We start from the raw sequence: 26,711 nt of genomic DNA on the forward strand, positions 1-26,711 counted from the left end.
ACCTGTACTAAGTTCACACATATTCGCTTTCCTATCCACTAGAGGGCAGCAGCGCACTTACACAAGAGCTGGTGCTGCAGATGGGCCTGAGGATGTGGGGCTAGCTAAGGGGGATCTGGGTTGCTTCCCATTATTTTTTCCTATTAACCTGCTATTTTTCACTCTGCAATTCTACCCTCCCCTGGCTCCCACCCAGAGCGGCAGAGGATGGAGAACTGCCTGGTGCTCTTCACGTCTATCTCCCTTAGAACTAGCCCCAGTGGCACTGCTCAGATCTGCTCCGGACCATCCCCAAACTGGCGTGGAGCTGGGGCTTTCAGTTCTGGCTCTTTGGGAAGCTACAGGCCCCCAGCGCCAAGAATTCCAGTGCACTGCAACGGGGTCCCACCGTTCCCCCTGCGCTAAACAAGAAAATGTCTGAAAATTGAGTCCTATTGCTACCTCACCCTCTCAGGTCATCCGTTAAACCAGGGGTGGGGAACTTAAGGCCCGAGGGCCAGATCTGGCGTTGGCTTGCCTGGATCCAGTCCCTGAGGCTTGGGGCTGCCCCCCCTCAGCACTGGGGCTGCCCCCCTCAGCACTGGGTCCTCTCCTGCCCAGATTCCACACACCCCTCTGCTCCTGTACCCTGCCCGGCCTTCCCAACCCCAGCCTGCTTCTGCACCCTCCCGTCCATCCAGACCCCACCCCTCCAAGCCTGTGTTCCAGCAGCCTCATCCCACACACTTAACTCTCCTTTCTGGCCCCAAGCAGAGCCTAGGGGGCCACAAAATCTACTAGTCCAGGAGCCCGCAGGCTCTGGTGTGTGAGGGGAACGTGAGGAGTGTCTGTCTGCTTCTCACTTGGGGACGGGAGGGGTGTTGATTTATGTTTGTTTGTTTGTCTGTTTGCTTCTCACTTGTGTGTGGCCCCCATTGATTTTTCCATGGTCAGCGGCCCCCGACCCACAAAAGGTTCCCCACCCCTGCTTAAGCCAAAAACAGAGCTGCTGCAGCTGCCCCTCCCCACCACGATTCCTTCTGCATGAGCACTAGAGGTGCTCTGGCCCTCGGCAGAGACATTGTACTGAGTGTGAGAAAACCAACTTCCTGACCAGCCCGAAAGTCCCCTTCCCTGCCTTGACAAAAGGGAAGCCTCCGGCGGAGGTGCTGGTCTGAATCCACAGGCTGCAGCAGACACCAGCACCAGAGCCCTCACACATCCCGTCACACAAGAGCGTGGCTGTGTCATCTTCCCACTGGGACAAGGTGCAGTTTAGTGGCATTTGCCTGCTTCTTCCCTCCCCCGCTACTGCTCATATCCTTGGGTAGATGGGTGGCCCCGGGTAGCTCCAGAACCAACGTCCGCCAACACCTGAGCTAGAGGAAAACTCCGCTTGCCTGTGGGCCAGCCACCAGTCACACAAAGGACCTGTTCCCCACCATGCAAATGCCACAACTCCCATTGACTCCAGTGGTCCTGTGTTTGTGACCTCCCTGAGGCAGAGGCTTAAAGGGGAGGGAAGCAAAGAAGTGGGGAGGTATTCGGAAGCGGAGTTGTTGTTACAGGGCCCGCCACGGGGGGGGTTAGATACGGGTTCAGTTGTTCCCTTACACACGCTCTTCGGTGCACGCTTGTGAGCTCCCTGCTGGTGGCAGCAAGCGCACTGCTCATGACCGGAAGGACTGTCCAGCCTAGCCCTCCGTGTTTGCTGGGGATGGGGAGAGCGGCCCCTACCCATTCGTGGCAGACACATGAGCCGAGCAGGCCACGCACCATTCCTTGGGTCACGGACTCATCTGCAAAATCCATGCCGGGCATGTACCTGACGACAAGGTGTCTAGGCTGTCCTGGGCCGGACACAGGGTCTCATTTCAAGGAGCCCCAAAGGGCTGTTTCCTAAACTCGCTCCCTTTGCCTGCGCCTCGGCAGCATGTCTAGGTTCGCCGTCTATCGGACAGCAGCCAGGCACCCAGCACCCACCCCACTCATCCCAAACCCAACTCCTGAGCCCATTACCCAGCTGCCACCAGCACAAAAGTGCCGTCTCCCCTGCCCTCCCCTCCCCCCGCCTCAAAGTGGCCCTGGGCCACCCCAATTTGCCCATGTAGCGTGCTTGGCAGAAGTACAAGTCTGGAGCTGCCAAAGGCCTGGATGCAAACTTGCGTGCGTACCAGGCTATCTGCACACACACGGGGCTCCCAAACGAGGAACACTTGATTCACGCACAAACAGCTGCAACGCCCCCTCCCGCATGCACAGCTCTTCTCCAGCCAGCAAGAAGCCTGCACCACTGCACAGAGCTGGGATGCCCTCTCGTGGCCCAGATTCTGTCTAGCAGGCACCCATTCTCCTCCCTGGCATCAAGCTCGCTAGAACCCTGCAAAGCTACAGATACCTGCTTTATAGCCACAGTTATCCACATCCGTGGAGGTAGATGCAGGTATCTGCAGCTCATTTTTGCAGATATGGATGAGGATACAAATTTTGATCTTGAACCCTACAAATTTGTAGATATCTGCTTGATATCCACACACAGTCAACCTGTGGAACTCCTTGCCAGAGGACATGGTGAAGGTTAGGACGGTAACAGGGGTCAAAAAAGAGCTAGATAGAGTCATGGAAGTTAGGTCCATCAATGGCTATTAGCCAGGATGGGTAGGAATGGTGTCCCTGGCCTCTGTTTGTCTGGAAATGAGTGACAAGGGAGGGATCACATGAGGATTACCTGTTGTGTTCCCTCCCTCTGGGGCATCTGGCATTGGTCACTGTCGGCAGATAGGACACTGGTCTGGATGGACGGTTGGTCTGACCCAGTATGGCCGTTCTTATGCATGGGGTTCCGCAGCTGTCAATATCAATATCCGTGGCTCTCTTTTGCAGAGTCAGATGAGGATGCGGATAGAAATTGTGTATCCACGCAGGGCTCTAATTATAGCAGCAAAGTCTTTTCTCCAGAGATCTCTAAGCACTTCCGGGACATTAGCAAACTGAGCTGGACAGCCCCTGCTCCTGGAAGCATTATTGTCCCCACTTCATAGCAGCAATGCTCACCTCTCATATTTCCCTCCTTCCCATCTCCCCAGGCTGCAGCTGCGAACGCACTCCCACTCACCTCCAGCACGGCCCTGGCGTTGTTGTGCACAGACAGGATGTGGGTGATCCCGTTCTTTGTCAAACTTTCTCCATCCTCGGAATCTGTAGGCAGAATTAAACTTATAAGCACCCAACCCTGCCTTTAAAAATTGGCCCGTAAAGTAGTAATATTAGTTTTCAGCAGCTAAAACACATAGCGGTCTTTTGGCTAAGATCACGTGAGTGTCAGTTTGGTATAATGGTCCAGCAGGTCTTTCCCATTTCTAGTAGCTCTGATCTTATTAGAAATTAAAGCTGGTCAAACTCTGGATTCTTCCCCTTCGCCCCCTCCCTCAGAAAAAGTTCCAACAAAAATGCAATTTCGTTTGGTTTGGTTTTCCCGGAAATTTTCAGTGGAAAATTTTGACTTTGTCAGAAAATATTTGGACAAAAATGGCCATACCCTCAAAACAGCTCAGTTTTCAGCCAAAGCAAATTCAGTTTTCAGGGTTTGATTTTTTTTTTTAAGCTAAAACATTTCTGAGGAGAACAGACACTGTGCAGGAACATTTTACTTTAATCAAAAAAACAATGTTCCAAAAAAAGCTTTGATGGGAAAATATCATCAGCCCTGTGAGAGACATACCTCTACTAGTGCCAGCATGGGTTCCTGGGGGGGCGGGAAAGGTACACCATTCAGAAATGGAATCATTCAATCCAGTCACACAATCTTTTGACAGTGGAAAAGATTGTGGGCATTGTGCACTCTCATATGTAAACGGAAACGGAGTTTGAGACGTTCTGAACTCTACTCCAGTCTCCCTTTCCCAGCTTTTTGGAGACTGTGGATGTAGATATTCTCCTCCTCCATACTTCTTTGGTTTATTTTCAGTCTGGAAGATGCCCGGACTCTCAGCATTAAGATGAGAACTCCACCAGCCGCATTGGTGGAGCAGAGCCATTTTGTGACCAGCTGGAAAACTGACAAGTCTGGAGTGTTCTTACCATTTAAATTCCCCTCCAGAGCTGGGACCCCATGGCCTCCTGCAAACAGGCACAGAGATGTGCCCAGCCCATAGGAATGACAGCAAGTTCTCCTGTTTAAAGGCAGCAGTGGCTAATTCAGCATCTGGTAGCAATGCTTAGGAGAGACATAAACTGCTCCCTCTAGTGACTACATAGTGTGTCCCAGATCCTGCTTAGCCGCTCACCTGTTGCAGGATTGTTCTGCAGTAACACAAACTTTCCAATCCCTCCCCCTGCCAATCTCCTCTTTGGTTCCCTGTGCCTGTCTCCTTCAGGCATCTCTCACTCTGGGAAAGGAATAAACCATGAGCAGCACGCACACAAGAATTCCAAGCAAGTCTAGGAAAACAGCTCCAAAGACGGGTATGTCTACACTGCAACCTGGATCAGGTTTGCACTAGTGCTCTAAACAGCTGTGTAGATGCTGCAGCTTGGGGGTCTCAATTCCCCCCACCCTACAAATAAGCAAACCAAGGCTGGGAGGCAGTGTAGATGTATTCTATCGGTCCACCTAGGACTGTAAATGGTGCTGCTATAACTAACAAAGCAAAGGTGGGTCTCCAGTTTACAGCCAGAATGTCCGAGTTCTAATCCCAGCACTTGACAGCAACTCCCTCTGCGACCCTGGGCAAGCCACCCAGCTGCTCTGTGCCTCAGTTTCCCCCACTGCTCAATGGAATACTCAGACTTGGCTCTCCACCTACCTCTCCCAAGCAGGGTGAGGAGTAATGAGTTAATATCAAAGGGATTTGAGAATGAAAAGTACTGAGAATTAGAATAAGCCCACACCCACCTGTAGCCAGACAGCCCCCCCATCTCATCCATCTTATTTGCCTCTCTGAAGCATACAGGACAGAGAAGACGCAATAAAATCAGCATAGTCTATGCTGGCTCATCTGATCCTGAGAAGCTGAAAACATAGATATGAGGAGAGAACGATTAAGGCAAAAAGCTGGCCTCGAGGCTGCGAGAAGTACCCGGCTGGCACCCATGTTGATACGAACACACAGTCCCTGGGAGAGGAATTTCCCACTGAGAAAAGAATGCCCAGTACTTCCAATTTAGTTATCTCTCTTACAAGTGTAAATTAAGTTCACAACTCCCTTGTAAGAACTGGTCTCACAAAAGGCAGACCAGCACTATTTGGCATCACAGATAAGAAAGAGAAATACGTGACCCCATGGGTATAAAGATGGGTACAGCAGCACACTCACTTTTGAGTGTCATTCTATCCTCTACCTGCTGGTCGGGTTAGGTGTTTGACCTTCCGAGGTTCTATGGGGACGCCCACCTCGTATTTTCGTCTTTCCTAGGAATTGAGGGACCGGCCCTGGCCTGACACGCTGGAGTCGAGAGGCACAGAAGGGGGTAAAAATTGTACCTGGATGTGGTCCTCTGTCTTAAGTGTACACAGACTTAGAGCTCTTTAAAGGTTAAGCTGTTACTTGGTACTATTATTTCTGTTTTCCTATCTTTATCTTCTTTGTAACCATTTTTAAGATCTATATTTTGCTAGCAGTTAAGAAATAGAACAATAGCCATTGCAACCATATGATTTATAAGCTTCCTCAATAAACCTGTAACTGTTTAAGCTTTAACCTGACTCCTTCAGTTGCTGTAACAGAACCAGGCACAATTTAAAAGAACTTCAGCCGGTCTTAAGGGACAGATATAGGGAGAGCTTGGGCGTTTGGATTTGTGTCACTCCCAGGTGGCAGATCCATTGGGGCACTTCTCAGCCTCCCCCTGGCTGCCCGCTGCGAAGGAATCACAGATTCTAGCAGCTAAAATCTGAAGTGTAATAAGCTCTCCCTGCAAACTTATTGGGGCGCTCGTCAACCTCCTCCAGGTTGCCCGCTGCAAGGGACCCCGGTCTCAGCAGTTGAAGTCTCGGGTGTATAGCACACACACACACCACTCACTGCCCTGACCATCGTCTGACACCACCCAGGACTTTGCGGCTGTCTCTTTGCTGCACACCAGTGTCCTTCTGGCCCTCGCTACTACTCTAGCGATAACGTGTTTCCTCCTGTTCTGAAAATCTGGGCCCAGCAGAACCACTGATGACTATGGCTCACAGCTTTGTAATGCTGCCTTTCTCTCTGGAAAAATACACACTTTGCTGGCTGTCCCCTCCTACACATTACACACAGTGGGTATCAACACTGCAGACATATCGTTGACAATCTACAACCTGACCTGGAAAACAATTCCTCACTCTGACAGGCCTTGGGAGACAGATCAGTTCTCCCCTACAGACAGCCCCCCCAACATGAAGCAAATCCTTTCCAGCAGCCACACATCATACCTCAGATACTCTCATCCAGGAACCTACCTCTGCAACAAACCCCGTTGCCAACCCTGTCCACACATCTATAAAAGTGACACCATCACAGGACCTAACCACATAAGCCACCACATCAGGGGCTCATACACGTGCACATCCTCCAATGTGATCTAAGCCATCAAATGCCAGCAATGCCCCTCTGCCCTGTACATTGGCCAAACCCAGACAGTCTCTGCGACAAAGGATATAAATCAGACATCAGAAATGGTAACACCCATGGTAGAGGAACATTTTAACCTTCCTGGTCACTCAGGCATGGATTTAAAAGTAGCCATTCCTCTACAAAGAAATTTTACCAACCAATTACAGAGAGACTGATAACTGGAATTTATCTACAAATTCATCTTGAATAAAGACATAAACTGGTTAACGCACAAAGCCAATTTCTCCTGTCTTTACCATCCGCATTTTCACATCAAAAACTATGAATGGGACACATCCAGCCCACTTAGGCTATGTCTAGACTGCAATCCTCTTTTGAAAGAGGCTTTTTCGAAAGATATTTTCGAAAAAGTCTCTTTCGAAAAAGAGCGTCTAGACTACAACCAGTACTTTTGAAAAAGCAAGCCGCAATCTGGATGCGCTCTTTCGAAAAAGCACAGTTTGCATTACACAGCGCCTTTTTTCAAAAGAGCACTTTCGAAAAAGGCGTTATTCCTTGTAAAATGAGGTTTCCTGTGGTTGAAAAAACTGCTGCGTTCATTCGATTTATTTTCGAAAGAATGTGGCAGCAGTCTAGACGCAGGGCAAGTTTTTTTAAAAAAAACCTATAGTCTAGACACACCCGTAATTAGCTTCATTAACACAGGTCCTACAATTGATAGGTACTTCTTTTACTGCTATATATATCTTGGATTCTGGTATTTCCACTCCAGTTCATCTGATGAAGTGGGTTTTCCCCATAAAAGCTCAGGATCCTATATATTTCTGTTAGTCTCTAAAGCTACACTGCGGAGCTATTTCGAGATACCTCCGGTATCCCAAAATAACTATTCCACGTCTTAAGAGCAAGCCCATAATATCAAAATATAACAGGCTCGCTATTCCGATGTCCCTGTAAACTTCATTGCACGAGGGTTAAGGGATGTTTTGGACTAGCACCTTATTTCGAAATAAGCTACACAATTTGCATAGAGCAAATTGTGTAGCTAATTTCAAGGTAAGGGTGCTGTGTAGATGCACCCTAAGGTGCCACAGGACTGGCAGGATTAACCTATGCATTCAGTCCTGGACTGGCAGGCTTCATTGCTACTTGAGCGAGTGGCGATCTAGCACAGACATGCCTGCCCATGCTACTATCACACCTCTGCTTGCGGCGTCACCTTCTCACTGTGGCCTTCCTGGCTTCTGCGGTCGATCCATGGAGAGGTTCTACTCCCACCAGGAGCGACTTGAGGCCGGCTGCGGCAGCTGGCGCCCCAGGCGGAACGCACGATCGGTGCCCCCATCTGCAGGGCCGACTGACGTCATGGGGGGCATCCCCGTGACGTCATCATCGGGCACCCCGGGCGGCGGCGCCCTAGGCGGTGGCCGAGTCCACCTATACCCACGGGCCGGCCCTGACTGCCACGCAAACGTACAGCCTTTCTCTCTTCATTCCTGGCTTTGCTCTGTCGCTGCACCGCGCCATGGAAACCTCACCAATGCCCAGTCGCTTAAGGAGCATTTGACACCTTTCAAAACCAGCACTGGGAGGAGAAATAAATGAACTGGAAAGAACGCTCCTTGACAGAGCTTCCACCTAGCCCTTTGCTGACCTTTAGAAAGAGCGCGCCTCTTCTACACACAGGAGCCAAGAATCCCTCCGTCAGGGAAATCAGATCCTTGAGTAGCAAGGCACTTTTCCCATCTGGGCCGGAGTAGAAGTCTGAGAACACACCAGTCATCTAGAGTCCCCCATCAGTGGTCCTGCGACGGGCCCTAAGCAGCCTCTATTCCTTCAGTACTTACCCTCGCCACACTCCCGTGAGATAGGACCGTGCTCTTATCCCATCACTGAGACAGAGAATGGAGAGGCAGTCACACAGAGAAACATTGCTGGAGAAGGGAATTAAACTCAAATTACCCAAACCACTGGCCCATTTTTCCTCTCTAGCTGCCCCTGCCGAATACCCCAGCCATGGAAGCCATGCCAGTCTAGGCAATACGATCACTAACTTGCTGAGAGATCTAGCGGGGCGGTGGGTGGGGAGAGTGAATCACTGAACAGAGCCCTTCACGCTCCCTGGAGAAAAAAGGTCACCCTCTCCAGGGAATGCAGGCTGTCTGCTGTGACGTGCAGGGCAAGTCCAGAGCAACACCCAGACTTCAGGCTTAAAGAAATGTGAGATTGCCAGGAAAATAGCCCTTAAAAATCAATACAAACCCCCCAGCCTAAGTTGCTAAGCCCTAGGACTCAAAGCAAGCTCCACGTTATGCTAAATATAAAGACCTCGGTGCCTATATACTGCAGTGACTGGATACTTCTGGTTCCTTATAGCTGTGTCTGAGCATATAGAGGCCATTTCTTTAGGGCCCCTATAAATACAATAGGAAAACTGCATCCTCTGGGTGTTGTTATTCTGTACTGGGGGCTGTGAAAACACATGGGAAGCCACAGTCCCTGCTCTCAGGCATTTACAGTTGAAGAAGTTAAGGGCGTGTGAGGTTTAGTAAAACACGTATTCCACAGATACCATACAAGGGTCATGGAGAGAGACACATTTGGGATTCTTGACCTGACCATTATAAACCTATGAAGTGACTTCTGCCTTTCCAGTACCTTGACCCAGCTGCTTTCATAGAGCTGGGACCGGTGGGGCTAGATGGAGGGATGAGTAGCAGCGTGCAGCCTGACAGAAATTTGTAGGGCCAGCCTTTAAAAATGCACCAGCCTGTTATGGACTCTCTTGTCTCACATGCACTGTAGACAATGCCTAAAGTCCCTGCTCAGCTCTTAAATACTACGGTGATGGGTGAGATGGAGAAACCTAAAATCAACACGCCCAATGGACAAAAGAAACCACGCAGAGATGAAGGATGGTCCAGTGGTTAGAGTGCTAGTGCGGCATTTTGGAGACCCCACTTCAGTGCCCTGCTTGACCACTGACTTCCAGTGTGACCATGGGCAAGTCATGTGATCCCTGTGGGCCTCAGTTCTCCAGCTGTACAATGGGGTTAATAACACCGTCCTCCCTCACAGGATAAACACATTGATGGTTGTGACTAGAGGTGCCCAGACACCACACTGTTGGGCACCATGGCAGTACCATGGGTAGGACCCTCACAGACAACACATGCCTCAATTCTCCAGGTATCCTGGCAATGTTTCATCGCCGTGCTGGTGGGGCCATTTTGAAAGGTTCAGCTAATAATTCAATATCCCCTATTCGCCGGACCCGTCCTGAGGAACACATTAAAATCTGTTCAGGTCAGTCACCAGGCTAAGCACTGGGGTGTCTTTCAGCCTCTTCCCAGAGAACAGCTGCATGCTGGGTAGTGATATGCAAATGAGACCATCAAGCTAACTGCCTCTCTGCTAGAATCCCACCAGTCTGTGCCGTGCTGACACAAGGAACTGGTAACCTGGAGGGTGGGTTTATTTAGGTCAGATCTGCGATCCGAGGCTCATACTCCACCGTGCTAACTCTCCTCAGCTCAGGGAGCCAACCTGGTGCATTCCACACTGGTTGCTGCCAGCTCCATGCCAAACACGCAGATTGAAGGCAGACTTCGCATTGCCCAAAGAGCCTCCACTACATAGCTCCTTTTCTTTCCTCCTGCCTCTTCTCCTCCTCCTCCTAGTGCTGGTGGGAGAACTCCTGGCCCATCAAAAGGGGAATGAGGATGCCATCCGCAATACCAGAGGCACATAAAGACACTTCTGGGCCCTTCTTTCAACAAGCAACGTGGCTGTTCTGATGGGCCAACCATCAGGGGCTCTTCTCGCCTCACCTAATCGCTCCCCAGAGAGCAGCTACCATACGAGCTGTAAAAGGGCAGCAGCTTTCATGGCCGGAGCCTTGGGCTGGCTCCCAGTGCACTGGAAAGTACTGCTAAGAAGGTCTCGTCCAGGAGTGGGCAATAATTTTTTACCAGGGGCCACTTCAGAAATTTTTGAAGTGGCCCTGGAACACCCCAGAAGGGGCGAGGCCAGGACACTTCCTGCCTCCCCACCTGCAGACCATAATTGGCCTGGGGGTTGGGGGAAGCACACAAACTCTCTCCCCTTCTCCCCCCTCCCCCCCCAGAGAACCACCAGCTGTTCAGAACAGGCGGTGGGTCCCTCTAGGTGCTCATGCCCCTGGCAATGGGAGTAGACTTTGCGTGCTCCCCACTGCTGCCCCCAGGTCAATCAGGGCCTGGGGAGGGGGAGCACGGGAAGTCTCTCGCTCCCTGCCCCCACCCTGCAAGGGAGCACCATGCTTAGAGTCAACCACCAGCTGAGCAGCAGCTGGCGGTTGACTTGAAGTTACAAGCCCCGTGCAGGGCAGGAAGAGACTTTGCGCACTCCCTCCCTGCCCTGATTGGCCTGGGTGAGGGGGGAGCAGCAGGGCCTCCGTGAGCTGGATCAACTCACTTTGGTGGGTAAATTCATCAGCGTGGGCTGCAATGCACTTATTGAACTTCCCCAGAGCCAGCCAATGGCTCTGGTGCAGTGAATAGGTCTCTCTCCTTGGCGCCAGAACTGCATGTAGCTCCCTTTTTGCACAAGGCCACTGGGCTGAGGGACCTAGCAGTGTCTAGCCACGTGTGCAGATGTGGGTCCTACTGGACACCGTTCTCTGTGGCCCAGCAATGAGGAAGAGCTCCAGGGCCCCTGCCAAGGAACTGTCTGCAGGTCCCCCACTGACCCAGGCATGTTTGAGCGCATGTGTGTGTTTGAGAGCCATTCTATAGAGCATGGATTCCCAAACTTGGGGGCGTGAAGAAATTCCAGGGAGTGTGCGAGGCAACCCAGCCCTCCTTCCCCCCCTCCCCGTTAATCCCCCCCTACGTTTTGCTATTTTTTTTTTTTTTTTGGCCCCGATCTGTTCATTTTTTTTTTGCTCAACAAGTTTTGCTGCTATGCAGGGGGGGGTTCTCAAAAATCAAAAAGGGGGCCTGATGGTGAAAAGTTTGGGAACCACTGCTCTAGAGCTTCCATGGGAAGGAGAAAGCCGCTTTTTCATAGTGCGTACCCCATTTATACAGCTTCTGGCTTAGACAGGCCCAGTCCTGGGTGGGCACTGAGAGACTCACAATGAAATCAGTGGGAGTTGAAGGTGATCAGCACCTTGCAGGAGACACTCAGGATCCAACAGGATCAGATCATTGGATTCTTTACTTGGTGGGCAGGGACTGTGTCTTTCTGTTCAACACCTAGTGCACTGACAGGTCAATAGCGCATGGTGAGTAATCAATGGGGGAAGGAGCGAAAGACACTTACCCCGGATGTTTCCCAGGTAGAGGCCATCAACAACCTGCAAAAAGACAAAGAAAGGGGGGATTTCAGAGGGGTCTCAGTGTCAGAACCCTGCTGCCGGAGCAGATGAATTGCAGGGCTATGCAAGAATAAATGACAATGACGTTAAACCTTGTGATCGCTTGCTATAGCAGCAACCCCGAGTCTGGACACTAAAAAGAGGGGTGGATCATTTCTGACCCTTACTGCCTTTCCTAGCTGTGGGAGGAAAACTCCCACTTAGGGGAAGGTATGTGGCTGCAGCACTGCACCCCAGTTGCAGCACTGCACAATGAGTCACATCAGGTCATTCTGAGGGCAGGAGGTGCCTTTTTCTAAAGGTTCTGGCTTGTGACTGAGACCATATTCATAACCCTATGAATGTGAATATGACGTGGCTCAAATATGCTTTGTGCAAAATACTTCATGTAACATATCACTGTAAAAGTTATAATCTGCTGCATGTGTATTTTCTCTTTGGATACATGTATCATTCTGTATCTGATAATAAAGCCAGACACAGAGCTAATAGCCCTTTAGCAAGAGATAACTGGGTGGGAGAGAACTGCTTCCATGCAGACCTGCTACAAAGACATGTGTCCATGTCACCTGATGCCAGAATCCATCTTGAAGTTGGTACTTTTCCACATGGCTTTGTCTATACTGCAGGGTTTTTGCGCAAGAAGCTTTTTGTGGAAGAGACTTCTTGCGCAAAAGTGCATCCACACCTCAAAAACGCATCACAAAAGCAATGTGCTTTTGCGCAAGAGAGCGTCCACACTGCATGGATGCTCTTGCGCAAGAAAGCTCTGATTGCCATTAACAGAATGCCATCAGAGCACCTGTGTTTTGTGCTAGAAACCCCTGCGGAGCATCCACACATCCCTTTTTGCGCAAGAGCTTTAGTGCAAAAGGGAGTTATTCCTCGTGGGGACAGGAATTACTCTACTGGAAGCCCTCTGTCCTGTCGATTTACTGTATTTTTTTATTTTATTTTTTGTGTGCAAAAACACACTTGAGATGTGAATGCTCCACCGGTTTTTGCACAAAAACAGCCATTTTTGCACAAAAACCTTGTAGTGTAGACATAACCCAAGAGTGGGAGGAACTGAACAAAGGCTTCCCGCCCTAGGGAAATTCTATATAAGATGAGGGAAGTATACGATGGTTGTCTTCATCTGGCTTTAGAGACTGTCTCCCCACCCTGAGAAGATCCATGAAAACACCTGGAAACAAAAGAACTGAAACAACAGGGATGGAGGAGAACTGCTGGACTAAGATCAGAAAAAATGTCTCTGGACCGAGAAGGACTTTACCTGAAATAAGAACTAAGGTGAGAAATTATGATTGGTACCATGTTCTCTTAATGTATTAGGCTTAGCTGGTGTGTTTTGTTTTATTTTGCTTAATAACTTACTTTGATCCGTCTGCTATCACTTGCAACCATTTAAATCCTACTTTTTTATATTTAATATGATCACTTTTGTTTATCAATAAACCCAGTGTAAATCAGGGATAACAGCTGTGCATCTCTCCCTTTCATTGATAAAGGGGATGAAAACCTTATGAGCTTGCTCTGTATAAAATTTATGCAGAGTAAGATGGATTTATCTGGGGTTATGGTTCCTAGGGTTGCCAGATGGTTTAATCAAAAATACCGAACATTGCCCCCCCCCCCCAAAAAAAAAACTGTTGAGAAAAAAAGGGGGGGAGACCAAAGTTATTGAGCAAAAAAAAAAAAAAAAAAATACAAAAAACAGCATGGCCCCTTTAAGGCCTTTGGGTTTTTGAGGGGTTTTTTGCTGGTGGCCATCTTGTTTTCTTACTCTGTGCTGGAAGAAAGCTCCCCTGTGGAACCAGGTAAGTGGGGAGGAGGGGGGACTTGGGGGGCTGAGAGGGGGGTCCGGGAGGGGCCCAGGGGCTGGGCCCGGTTGCTGAGTGTGGTAGGGTTGACAGGTGTCTGGTATTTTTGCCTCCTGGGAGGGGAAAAAAAAATCCGAAAATAACGGACATTTTAGGTGTATAGTATTTTCTGATTTTTTTTTACTGGACAGGAGGTGATAATACTGGACTATCTGGTCAATACCAGACACCTGGTAACCTTATTGGTTCCATTGGGACCATGCACCTGGATACTGTCTCAAATTCCTTTGACTGAGCCTTCCCAGGGCTGAGTGGATCTCCGCGTCTGTGTTGCTCTGCTGTGATTTGGGACCCCCAATTCTGTGCCATGGCTCGAGGAGACCAGAGGGGCTGACTTAGCAGGACAGGGTAATGGGGCACCCCAGAGGGCAGGTAGGTAGGCTCGGCGGTATTTTCAGCACATTAAGTGACAGCCTCAAGGGGATCTCTGTGACCGAACCGTCACACAATTGATTTATGTTATAATTGTATAGTAAAAATTAAGAAGCAGGCAATTGTTCAGTAATATCGGTCTGTGACACTCCTGTGAAAGCAAATAGTTTTTAAGTGAGGTGAAACTTCAGGTATTCAAGACAACTCGGACTCCTAAAAAGGGTGCAGTCGTATGGTAAGGTTGACAACCACTGGTCTAATCTGCTCTTAAAAAATCTCCAATGATGGAGATTTCGCAACCTCCTGGAGCAATATATTCCAGTGTTTAACCACCCTGTCAGTTGGGAATTTTTGTCTAGTGGCCAATAATCCCGTTGCTTCTTGTCTTATCCTCAGAGGTTAAGGAGAACAATTTTTATCCCTTCTTCCTTGTAACAATCTTTTATGTACTTGAACACTGGTATCATGACCCCTCTACCTTCTCTTCTCCAGACTAAACAAACCCAGCTTCTTCAATCATCCCTCACAAGTCATGTTTTCTAGATTTTTAAACATTTGTGTTGCTCTTCTCTGGGCTTTCTCCCATTTGCCCACCTCTTGTGTCAAATGTGGCTCCCAGAACCGGACACAGTGCTCCAGATGAAGCCTAATCAGCACAGAGTAGAGCAGAAAAATCGTGTCTCGTGTCTTGCTCACAGCACTCCTACTAATACATCCCAGAATGTTGTTTGCTTTCTTTGCAATACGGGTGTTTCAATCACCAGAATGGGTCCCAGGGCTCATCAACAGCCCTAGAGCCAAACAGTCTGTTTATCCCAGAGCAGGTACCTTATGAGCTGTCACAGAACCAGCTCACCTCACGCTACCAAATCAGTGCAGGTGGGGTGGGGGTCAGATTCAAACGATGAGCCGAGGGTTCAGTCTCCACGACCCAATCAGCCCTTGGACTCTTTGTGGAGGCTGCCAATGAGGAGGGAACAGCTAAGCAGGTGGTGTTATGAGAACACCTGAGCAGCAGGGTGTGGACGAAAATCTCAGCTCATCCCCTGCTTCCCAGGTGGTCCACAGTCATGTCTTTCAATCATCAACCACCCTAGAAGCTGCATCAGAAGGAAAAGGTTCCTGTGTCCCGTTACCAATGTCCTAGGCTGTCCACTCCCTTAACATCCAGTACATGAACCATGCCACAGTATGCTATGAATCATTAAAAAGGGGATAGAGAATAGAGAAAAAGACAAAGACTGTCTTAATCCCTCAGTATAAATCTATGGTACGCCCACATCTTGAATACTTCGTACAGATGTGGTTGCCTCATCTCAAAAAAGATATATTGGTATTGGAAAAGGTTCAGAAATGAGAAACAAACATGTTTAGGGGTTTGGAACAGGTGCCATATGAAGAGAGATTAAAAAGACTGGGACTTTTCAGCTTAGAAAAGAGGAGACTAAGGGGAGATATGATAGAGGTCCATAAAATCATGACAAGTATGGAGAAAGTGAATAAGGAAAAGTTATTTACTTGTTCCCATAACATAAGAGGTCGCCAAATGAAATTAATAGGCAGCAGATTTAAAACAAACCAAAGGAAGTTTTTCTTCACACAACACACAGTCAACCTGTGGAACTCCTCGCCAGAGGATGTTGTGAAGACTAGGACTTCAACAGAGTTCCGAAAAGAACCAGATAGATTCATGGAGGCTAGGTCCATCAATACTTATTAGTGTGTCCCTACCCTCTGCTTGTCAAAGGCTGGAAATGGGTGACAGGAGAGGGATCATGTGATGATTACCTGTTGCGTTCACTCCCTCTGGGGCATCTGGCATTGGCTACTGTTGGAAGACAGGATACTGGGCTAGAAGGAAGGTTGGTCTGACCCAGCATGGCTGTTCTTATGTTCACTGTGATACCCCCAGAAGAGGCACCAAAGCTCATGCGACCAGCCAGTGACACTGCTGGGGAATGTGGCCCAAATGCCAACCCAGCTCACCGGACCCGCCGCCAAGCCCCAAGCACACGCCACGTTGCCTGGCAACCAAAACACAAGCAGCACCCGCCGCGACCTCTCAACAGACGCAGCTTGACTTTAAACGATGAGGCGCCACGGCTGTGCCAAGCGACGCGGGGCCTTTGTGTTGTGTTTCTATGGCGACGAGGTCTTGCACACAGGTTTCAGTGCTGACTCCGGGGATGCAGCCAGGGCTGGGAAGAGATGGAAATTGTAATACTTTCCAATGGGGGTATTTCAGCCAGTGCTTCTGAGCAAATCGGGTCTGTCTTTGCGGCTCTGCTCCTGGCCCCAAAGCGGAGAGGAGATCCTCCTTACGGGGGTCAGGAAGCTCCTTTTTAATTCAAGTCATAATACACTTTACTGGGTCCATGAGTTCCCTTAGGCCGTGTGGGTCACTCGGTCTGCTGCCAGGCTCCTTACAGCCAAAAGGCTCTTCAGGATCCTGCTCTCCTGGGTAAACCGTTCCCTGAGCTCCTTGCGAGGGGCTGCTTTGAAGCCTAGCACGATCCAGGCTCTCAAAGGAAGCAGCAGTCTTGAGCCGGGGACTCACAGTGTTACCAACTCTGAGAGGAGGGAGGGACAGCTTAGTGGTTTGAGCGTTGGCCTGTTAAGCCCAGGGTTGTGAGCGCAATGCTTGAGGGGGTGTGATGTAGTGGCAGGACCTTGCTGGTTGCTGTGCTTGGGCTGTGGAGGACCCCTCCTGGCCTCTGTTTGTAAGCACTGCCCAGCGGGGGGCACCTTGAGGGCCCCCATGACAGTGACCGAACCGGTTCTACCATTAAGGGAAGGGATGGAAAAGGACGTGAGCATGCGGGGAGGGGAGAGTCTTGGGCTGGAACCAGGAAGGGGACAGACTAAGGAGGGGCTGGAATCCAGGAGCCTAGGGACCCCATTCACAAGGGATGTAAACAGGGGCAGCTTGAGGCAGGCTGCAGCAGCTGGCGCCCCAGGTGGAACGCAAGATCAGCACCCCCGCCTGAATGGCCGTCAATGGCATGACGTCATCATGGTGCACCCTGTTGAAGGAGGCGTCCGAGGCGATGGCCAAGTCAGCCTATACTCACGGGCCGCCCCTGGGTCTGAGGCATCCTGGCCCAGACTCCTATAGACACATCACGTCTAGGCTGTGCTGTATCCTGAAGAAGCAATAAACCCCCTCTATTCTACTGGCTGGTGAAGTCTGTTCTTGTGGTTATGGGGGTGCAGCATCGGGGGAACCCCAACACATCATCACAGGGAGCCATTTAGGGAACTGAGGCAAATCGATCAGGGATGGTACGTGGTCCTGCCATAAGGGCAGGGACTGGACTAGATGACCTCTTAAGGTCCCTTCCAGCGCTCTGAGATAGGTGTATATATCCCATATATAATTTTTAAATGCCAAGGCTTTTCATAAAGACCCAGTTGCTGGACTCCTGCCATTGCAGAAGAAGCTCAGCCTTCCCTTTTAAAAAGGCGCATCCTGATCCCCATAAGGAGGGAGCGCTCTCCTCTTAACCCACAGGGACACATGCCTTTGGGGCCTGCAAAGAAAAGCAGGGACCTAGTGCAGTGCACCTTAAAGGTTCAAAAGCCAGAAGGCAAAAGAAAAGGGGCTCTCGTGTATTATTTTTTTAAAATAAGCCTCCTGGCTTAAACAGTGTTTCCTGTAAATTGAGCGCTTGGGCAGCCACCCAGGAGAGATTCAGATGCCATTCCACTAATTATCAGAGCACCCACAGATGGCAGCATGTGTTTCTACTGGTGGGTGCATATCCACATATGCTTTGGGGCATGCAATAAAATTTATTCTGTATATTGATGGGAAAAAATAGAAGAAAGATTGGTTTTAAGTCAATTGTCACAATAAGGGGGCTGGACTCATGATTTCTGAACGTTTGGGTTCTCTCCTCAGACATCCAGACTGTTCTGTAAGCTATTGCTTTGATTCTAGTCACTCCTCCTTTAAAACTCCATGAAAACTAGACCCAGTGTTGATGCACACTGAAAACAGGGGCAAACAGCCATGAGCATGTATGAGGAGGAGGGGCTGGAGGAAGGGTTGTAGTTATGGAAATAAAAAGCTAGTATTTTCCCAGTCCTCGAAGATAAGTATTATGAAGAGCTAGCTGAAAAAATATTTTTTAATTTTTTTTTTTTTTTACTTTTTTCCTGTTTTTTTTCTGCCAGTTCTAGTGGGAAGTATTGTAATGAACTATCTACCACTGAATGTGTACCCTGCCATCTACTGAATGGAATCAGAACAATGCAACTTGTGTGTCATAGGCCCCATACTGCTAATAGCTAAGCGGATTCTCCTTTAACTAAGATGGCAGGAGCCTGCTACTTCTGCTTTTGGAGCAGGAGAATCTGAGTTGTAGTGAAGTCCCAAGTGGTCATGGTAGGAAACACAGTTGTAGTCATCACATTCCTTAGCAGGGACAGATTCAAAACAGCTTTAGTCCAGGGGGGTTCCTGGCATCCCAATGACAAGACATTCTATGCTGGCATAAAAGTGTCATACCAGCACTTCTAGTGGAAATGGAGTCTACCTATGTACAAACCTGCTGTGGTCATTCAATTTGTTTTCTGCTAAATCAGAAGTTTGCAGTTTGGGTGATGCAAATGTTAACTTAGCAGAAAAGTCCTCTATCAACTTGGGCTTGATTAAAATATTAACTAGATAATGTGCTACAAAGACAATTTCCTCCACCTTTGATATTTGCATTTGCACATCAAATGCTGTGAAAGAGACACATCTAGCCTGACTTAATTAGCTTCATTAACATTGGTCCTACAATTTTGCTATTATGTATAAAATCATAGAATATAGAATACTAGGACTGGAAAGGACCTCGAGAGGTCATCGAGTCCAGTCCCCTGCCCCCATAGCAGGACCAAATACTGTCTAGACCATCCCTGATAGACATTTATCTAACCTACTCGTAAATATCTCCAGTGATGGGGATTCCACAACCTCCCTGGGCAATTTATTCCAATGTTTGACCACCCTGACAGTTAGGAATTTTTCCCTAATATCCAACCTAAACCTCCCTTGCTGCATTTTAAGCCCACTGCTTCTTCTTCTATCCTCAGAGGCCAAGATGAACAAGTTTTCTCCCTCCTCCTTATGACACCCTTTTAGATACCTGAAAACGGCTATCATGTCCCCCCTCAATCTTCTCTTTTCTAAACTAAACAAACCCAATTCTTTCAACTTTCCTTCATAGCTCATGTTCTCTAGACCGTTAATCATTCTTGTTGCCCTTCTCTGGACCCTCTCCAATTTCTCCATATCTTTCTTGAAATGCGGTGCCCAGAACTGGACACAATACTCCAAATGAAGCCTAACAAGCGCAGAGTAGAGCGGAAAAATGACTTCTTGTGTCTTGCTCACAACACACCTGTTAATGCATCCCAGAATCATGTTTGCTTTCTTTGCAACAGCATCACTCTGCTGACTCATTCAGCTTGTGGTCCACTATAACCCCTAGATCCCTTTCTGCCATACTCCTTCCTAGACAGTCGCTTCCCATTCTGTATGTATGAAACGGATTGTTCCTTCCTAAGTGGAGCACTTTGCATTTGTCTTTATTAAACTTCATTCTGTTTACCTCAGACCATTTCTCCAATTTGTCCAGATCATTTTGAATTATGACCCTATCCTCCAGATTAGTCGCAATCCCTCCCAGCTTCGTATCATCTGCACACTTAATAAGCGTACTTTCTATACCAATATCTAAATCATTAATGAAGATATTGAACCGAGCCGGTCCCAAAACAGACCCCTGCGGAACCCCACTTGTTATACCTTTCCAGCAGGATTGTGAACCATTAATAACTACTCTCTGAGTACGGTTATCCTATGCACCCACCTTATAGTAGCCCCATCTAAGTTGTATTTGCCTAGTTTATAGATAAGAATATCATGCGAGACTGTATCAAACGCCTTACTAAAGTCTAGGTATACCACATCCACCACTTCTCCCTTATCCACAAGACGCGTTATCCTATCAAAGAAAGCAATCAGATTGGTTTGACATGATTTGTTCTTTACAAATCCATGCTGGCTGTTCCCTAGCACCTTGCCACCTTCCAAGTGTTTACAGATGATTTCCTTAATTACTTGCTCCATTATCTTCCCTGGCACAGAAGTTAAATTAACTGGTCTGTAGTTTCCTAGGTTGTTCTTATTTCCCTTTTTATAAATGGGCACTATATTTGCCCTTTTCCAGTCTTCTGGAATCTCTCCTGTCTCCCATGATTTTCCAAGGATGATAGCTAGAGGCTCAATGAGTAGGGGATATACCCTGGATTCCACACCAACTCATCTGATGAAGTGGGTTTTACCCATGAAAGCTCATGCCCCAATATAATTATTAGCTTCTAAGGCGCCACAGGACTCCTCATTGTTTTTAATCAGAAAAATGTAGTCAAACCCTCTATACTGTCTCCCCAGCCTATAAATATTTACATGCCATAAAGCTGCTTAAATTATTTAAATCTACTCTCTCAGCTTCTACAAATGACCACTAAAAACTCCTGATCTCTCATGTGTGGATGCTAAAAGGAAAGCTTTAGTAAATAACCATTCCACACAGCCAACTCAGTAACTTGTTTTCTGTCCTGTAGAGAGGCTGCGATCTCACAACAAATGGTCTGGTAGCACTTTATAGATTAACAAAACATGTAGATCAGTGGTCCCTAACACGATGCCTGTGGGTGCCATGGTGCCCGCCAGGGCATTTATGTGCGCCCGCCGAATGATCTAGGCCGGTCCTGCCCCGGGCGCATGGCACATGCACAGTGCCGGCTCCAGGCACGTGGCGCATGGGCGGCCCTGCCCCCGGGAGCGCAGCACATGCACGGTGCCGGCCCCGGGTGTGTGGTGCATGGGCGGCCCCTGTCCCGGGCTCGCGGCACATGCACAGTGCCAGCTCCAGGCACGTGGCGCATGGGCAGCCCTGCCCCCGGGTGCATGGCGCATACGCTGCCCTGCCCCCGGGCACCTGGCAGCCCCAAAAGGTTGGGGACCACTGATGTAGATGGCATCATGAGCTTTCGTGGGCACAGCCCACTTCTACAGATGACCAGAGTATGAGTACGGGATATGAAAACTCGAAATAAATAGGAGAGGGGGGGAGAAAAAAAAGAAAGAAAAAAAGGAAAAAGGAACTGAGTTGAAAAAGGAATGTTGAAAGGGGCCCCCCTATAAATCTCTTATTGCACAACCAGGGCCATAGGGTACATCTACACAACAGGGCTAAAGTCAAATTACTCTAAGCAACTTCAGCTATGTCAATTGAATATATTAAGTTGAAATAGCTTAATTCGGCTTTTAGCACTGTCTACACAGCAAGAAGCCGAAGGAAGAACACTCTTCTGCCGACTTCCCTTACTCCTCGTGAAATGAGGATTACCATGAGTCAGAGTAAGAAGTCCTCCGGCCTTTCGAAATAAAGGCTTGTAGTGTAGACGCACACTATGTTATTTCAGAATAACGTTGGTTATTCCAAAATAATGCTGCTGTGTAGACGTACCCGTAGTGTGCCAGAGGGACAATTCCGAGATCCAGGCTGTCTATGGAGAAGTTCTCATAAAACTTCCTAGTCTTTCCTGCAGGGAAGTCAGCCATCTTGTTTGTGATATTTATTCCACCACGAAGCAGCAGCATGAGGATACCATGGCAAGAGTCTGTGCTGGTCCGGTGTCTCTGTTTTAGTGCCAGGATCTAATTTTAAACTAGATAAGTCATGCCTCTCCTGGTTATTTAGGGACATGGACTGTAATCCATCCTTTCACTGCCTGCATGAGAATGACAGCTGAGTAACAAACACCCTATCAAAATCTTCTTTCTCTCCCAGTGAATCATGTCCAAGGGATAGCAACATAACCAAAAAAAATTTTAATTGGTAAAAAGTAGGGAAAATACACCCTCCCTCCCACCTGTACACTGTAGTGAATTAGGATGTGATAGGATGACTGGCTTGGTGACTGCTGGCCTAGCGATGCTAATGGTGTGATGTTCTTATTACCCCAGGAACAAAAAATTAATTTCCAGACCCAGGGTAATTTCCCTAATTGTTTCCCATCCAAGAAAGTATTTGTTGGGAACACTTAGACACTCCAGCAATTGATCAGGACTCCATTCTGCAAGGTACTGTCCAAATATAGAGTGCAAAGATAGTCCTTACCTCCAGGGGCTTACTATCTAAGTTTAAGTAACCCAAGGGTTATTATTGTGTTAATGAAGCTTAATAAGTCAGTGTGGAAGTGACTCATTCACAGCATTTGGGCTGTATCTAGACTGGCCAGTTTTTCCGGAAAATCAGCCACTTTTCCAGAAAAACTTGCCAGCTGTCTACACTGGCCGCTTGAATTTCCACAAAAGCACTGACTTCCTACAGTAAGAAATCAGTGCTTTTTGCAGAAATACTATGCTGCTCCCGTTCGGACAAAAGTCCCTTTTGCGCAAAAGGACCAGTGTAGACAGCTGAGATTTGTTTTGCACAAAAAAGCCCCAATCGCGAAAATGGCGATCGGGGCTTTTTTGCGCAAAGCAAATCTCAGCTGTCTACACTGGCCCTTTTGTGCAATAGTGCTTTTGCGGAAAAGCTTCCATGCCAATCTAGATGCTCTTTTCCAAAAATGCTTTTAACAGAAAACTTTTCCGTTAAAAGCATTTCCGGAAAATCATGCCAGTCTAGACGTAGCCCTGGTGTGGAAATGTGAATATCCAGAAAGGGGAAAATTGCCTCTGAGGTGCGTTAACCAGTTAAGATCAAATTAAATACAATCAATTTAGGATTGAATAAGGATCTTTACTGGTTAGAGCATTACAAAGGCAATTTCCCCTCTCTGGATTTTCGCATCTCCACACCTAATGCTGTGAATGAGCCACCTCCACCTTGTCTTGATTAGCTTCATTAACACAGTATATATACCCCTTCCTCTGTAACTTCCACTCCAATTCATCTGATGAAGTGGGTTTAACCCACGAAAGCTTATGCCGAAATCAATCTCTCTACGGTGCCACAGGACTCCTAGTTGTTTTTTCAGATACAGACTAACATGGCTACCCCTCTGAGACTTGCCAGGGATTGTTGTTTGTTTTAACAATGATCGTCTTTAAAATCTCTGTCCTTTTCCCAGGGAAAACTACAACAAGCTTCTAAGCTGTAAGAATCACAGAAGGGAAAGATATATTAGATCACATGCAGGCATCTCCTCTTTCCTACTGGTCAGCGCAGGATTCCTGAGCTAGATCAGAGTAAAAGGTTCTCCAATTTATCAGCATTATTGACTCAAATGTACTAGCTGCAGTGTTGAGGTGCGTGTACCTTGCTCATTCCAGTCCCCATGACAGCTCTTTCTCAAGGCAAAGGCTCCCTCTTAGTAACAAGGACTCTGCCAAAAAAAAAAAAAAAAAATCAGGACCAAGAGACCAGCCTCCTCTAAACGAGCAACCCAAAGCTGCATGCAGCTGCCTGCAGAGAGAGCGGGAGGCATGCATAAGGGCAGGAGTTTGCAGAGCTCTAGCAAATTCAGCTCACCTGCCAGCTGCAGCAGTTCTGCCTAGGTCTCCGCTTCTCAGTGGAAGGAGGGAGCACTGAGTATTGCAACCGGTACAGGGCGGAGTTGGATGAAGGAAGGTGCCCAGGATGTGCGACTCAGGTTTCTCTTCCGGATCCCCTGCCCCTTTGGGGACTGTGCATACACACCGGCTGAGAGGAAGCTTTTGGAGTTAGTCATTCACTCCTCTCCCTGCAACTCCCCCTATGCCCTTTCCCTGTCCTTTGCCAGGTCGGTGCTGAATCTCACTGCAGCAGCTGCTGCAAAAGTGCTCCCAAGCTCTGGGGTGGTGCAGAACTATAGCATAGGAAGATGATTTAAATATTTAAGTGAGACACTAGTGCAGGGCAAAGCCACAGCAAGCAATCCCTACGTGCATGCGGTTTTCCAGTGCATTCAGCAGGACTTTACCCGCAGGCACTTGGCTATTGTCCCCACAGCTGCTGCATTCTGTCCCTTCCACCTGACAGAGTGTAAGCGACCCTCCCTTCCCCCATTCATTTCCCTCCACCGTCTGCTCCAGGCATTTGTTCCCTGCTCTCCCCAGTGTTTCCTGGCACAGCTGAGTTCACCTGGTGGGCCATATTCTGTAAGGTCCTGTCTGGAATATCAGCCCTACAAAACCAAGTCATTTCTCTGTCTTTGTCAGGCCAGATTCTGTTCTCACGTCTGCTATGGTCAAACCTATCCTCACTGTTACAACAATCAATACAACTTTCAAGATCCCGGGCTCCTACACATGCCTCTCACACACAGTGGCGGGTGCTCTCGCATCAGCCTCCGCAGGAAAACAGTCAAAGACAAAACCACCACATCCTCTGCGGGCGAATGCTTTCCAAAAAGCCATCACCATACCTGACCTCTGTCCCCATCCTTAAAGGAAACCTTTCTGCTTCAAAAGATGAGCCTGTGAGCTTAAATTTGCAACTTTTCTAGCAGGGGTAACCCAGAGGGGCACGGAGGTGCATACGTACTCAAAAAAGCTATGTGCAGGAGGGGCAAAGGGCCAGACAGCAGCCAATGGGGCTAGAGTCTCTGAGTGGCCCAGGGGTTAGCAAGGAGGGGCCTGGCACTGCAGTAGGAGCCCTGGTGCTGCAGCAGAGGTCCCACACTCACTGGCAGCAGGGCAATACAGCCCCCACTTGCTCTGCTCATGTTGCTCAGGGGAAGGGTGGAACCACGCCACGCTCACCAGCAGGAAACAGAGCAATGTGGTCGGAGAGAAGAGTGAGCTGAGGCCGTTCGGTTCCACTGCCCCTGCTGCTAAGTGCAGGAAGATTGGACCCCTCCCCACTCCCAGTGCCAGCAACAGACCCCACACCTACTAGTCCCCCAAGCCACAGTGCTCAGGAGATTGGGGGACACGGTGAGGTAGGGGTGGAGCAAGGGCCAGGGGCAGGGAAGGGTGAGGCAGGGCCAGCATGGTGAGCAAGTGTCCTGGCCCTTGCTTCAGCTGGGGGCGTGTCACTTGGCCAGTGGGCCCCCATATCACCCCTCGCTAGTTGCACCTGTTTGCTAGACACTAAAATCATGGACTAAAGATTGATGCTGTATTACAACAATTTAGGTTATAACTAGAGAATTAACCCTCTCCCTAAGTTATTATAACTAATAGCCCCTCCCCATGATTGGAGAGTGTTAACTGCTCACCGCACCTTGAATGGTCCCTTGAAATGTTTGCTGCTAGCTAATCTGTTCCACCTTGTATTTCCCAGACCTGAAAAGCTCTCTGTAAGCTCATAAGCATGTATATATCACAGGTGAAGTTGCTTCTGATTTTACAGAGAAATTCAATCAGGAATTTGCCTTCTTTTTTTCTCCTTTGCACAGTGGAGGGGAGATGTTTTAAGACTGGGACTTTTCAGCTTAGGAAAGAGGAGACCAAGAGGGGGAAAAGGGATGCAATAGAGGAAGTAAACACCAAGCCCTCTGATTTTGGGTCACTGGGCGTCCAGCTTTAGACTTACACAAACTGGTTTCAGAGTTGTTGCTCCTGTTCAACGGGAAAGGTAGAGGTGGAGGGGGAAGGGGAAAAAAAATCTCTTAAACATGGTACCCAAAAATAACTTCACAAGCTGAGAGGCCACTTTTAAACATTGGACCTAGTGACTGGTCTACAGGAATACTGTGACCTAGGCCCATTAGCTCTCTCCACTACAGTCCAAAATATAGAACGTAACCCCAAAGGCGGCCCACCTCACAATGCCATTAGTGCTGATCACACGTGATGTGTTAAGGGATGCTGATTAACTACCTTAGGATTGTTTGGTACCAGTCCCCACGGAATCTACACATTTCCTCCCTGCTCAGCTAGAAGCATAGTCTTATCTTCTATTACTTCACCCATTATGCAAGCGCTGCATGAGAAAAGGTGTGATGGTAGAATGCATTCAGATCCACTTTATGTAAATACAAGAGGATTTCAGGTAAATAGACCATTCCTATTGGCTAAGGTATTGCTCATTTCTGAACACTTCAATGCTCCTAATGTTCTGCCAGAGATGAGGAAGTCTACATAGCCTCTCATCCGGTACTAAAGGGAGCCCAGTTGTAAATATTAAAGTGTGTATATTTCTCTGTTTTGTTAAATTTGCATTTAAAGAAAATAGTCCAGGCCCAAACAGAAATATGATAGGGTGCATCTACACAGCAAAGTTATTTTTGAATAACAGCTGTTATTCCAAAATAATTTTGAAATAAGACAGCTTATTCCAACTTCCATAAACCTCACTGTACGAACAACAATGCCTATTCCAAAATAAAGCGTGTGTAGACACTCCACTTCTGCTATTTCGAAATAGCCCCTCACAAAGGCCATTCTAAATTATTCCTCCTGGGGCTCTAAATCAAGATAGCACATCTACATTAGGGAAGCCTGCCTTGAATTAATGTTGAGGCTTCCCTGCAGTGTAGACGTGCTATTTCAGAATAAGCTATTTTGGAATAACTATGCAGTGTAGACTTAGCCCTAGTGACCTCTCCTAAGCCCTGCTTCTTATAAACCAGAGG

General features: G+C 48.3%; 1 protein-coding gene across 5 annotated transcripts in view; it reads right to left on the reverse strand.

The window, feature by feature from the left end:
* The window catches only part of LOC102456181 (dual specificity protein phosphatase 22-A-like), a 60,441-nt gene extending 36,332 nt beyond the window's left edge, over positions 1 to 24,109 (reverse strand). Inside the window, exons 1-4 of one of the 5 annotated variants that reach the window (XM_075939950.2) lie at positions 23,684 to 24,107; positions 23,471 to 23,537; positions 11,835 to 11,868; positions 3,095 to 3,177 (exon numbers count right to left, since the gene is read on the reverse strand). In XM_075939950.2, coding sequence (XP_075796065.2) covers positions 3,095 to 3,177; positions 11,835 to 11,868; positions 23,471 to 23,491 — 138 coding nt within the window. In that variant the 5' untranslated portion in view covers positions 23,492 to 23,537; positions 23,684 to 24,107. Of the gene's footprint in view, positions 1 to 3,094; positions 3,178 to 11,834; positions 11,869 to 15,932; positions 16,188 to 23,470; positions 23,538 to 23,683 lie in introns of those variants that run through there. The other 4 variants (XM_006137364.5, XM_025178615.3, XM_075939949.2 and 1 more) reach the window with 4 other exon arrangements.
* Between the last annotated feature and the right edge of the window lie 2,602 nt (positions 24,110 to 26,711).

Source organism: Pelodiscus sinensis, chromosome 12 (genome assembly GCF_052426305.1).
Source record: "Pelodiscus sinensis isolate ZL-2025 chromosome 12, ASM5242630v1, whole genome shotgun sequence".
Classification (NCBI taxonomy): Eukaryota; Metazoa; Chordata; order Testudines; family Trionychidae; genus Pelodiscus; species Pelodiscus sinensis.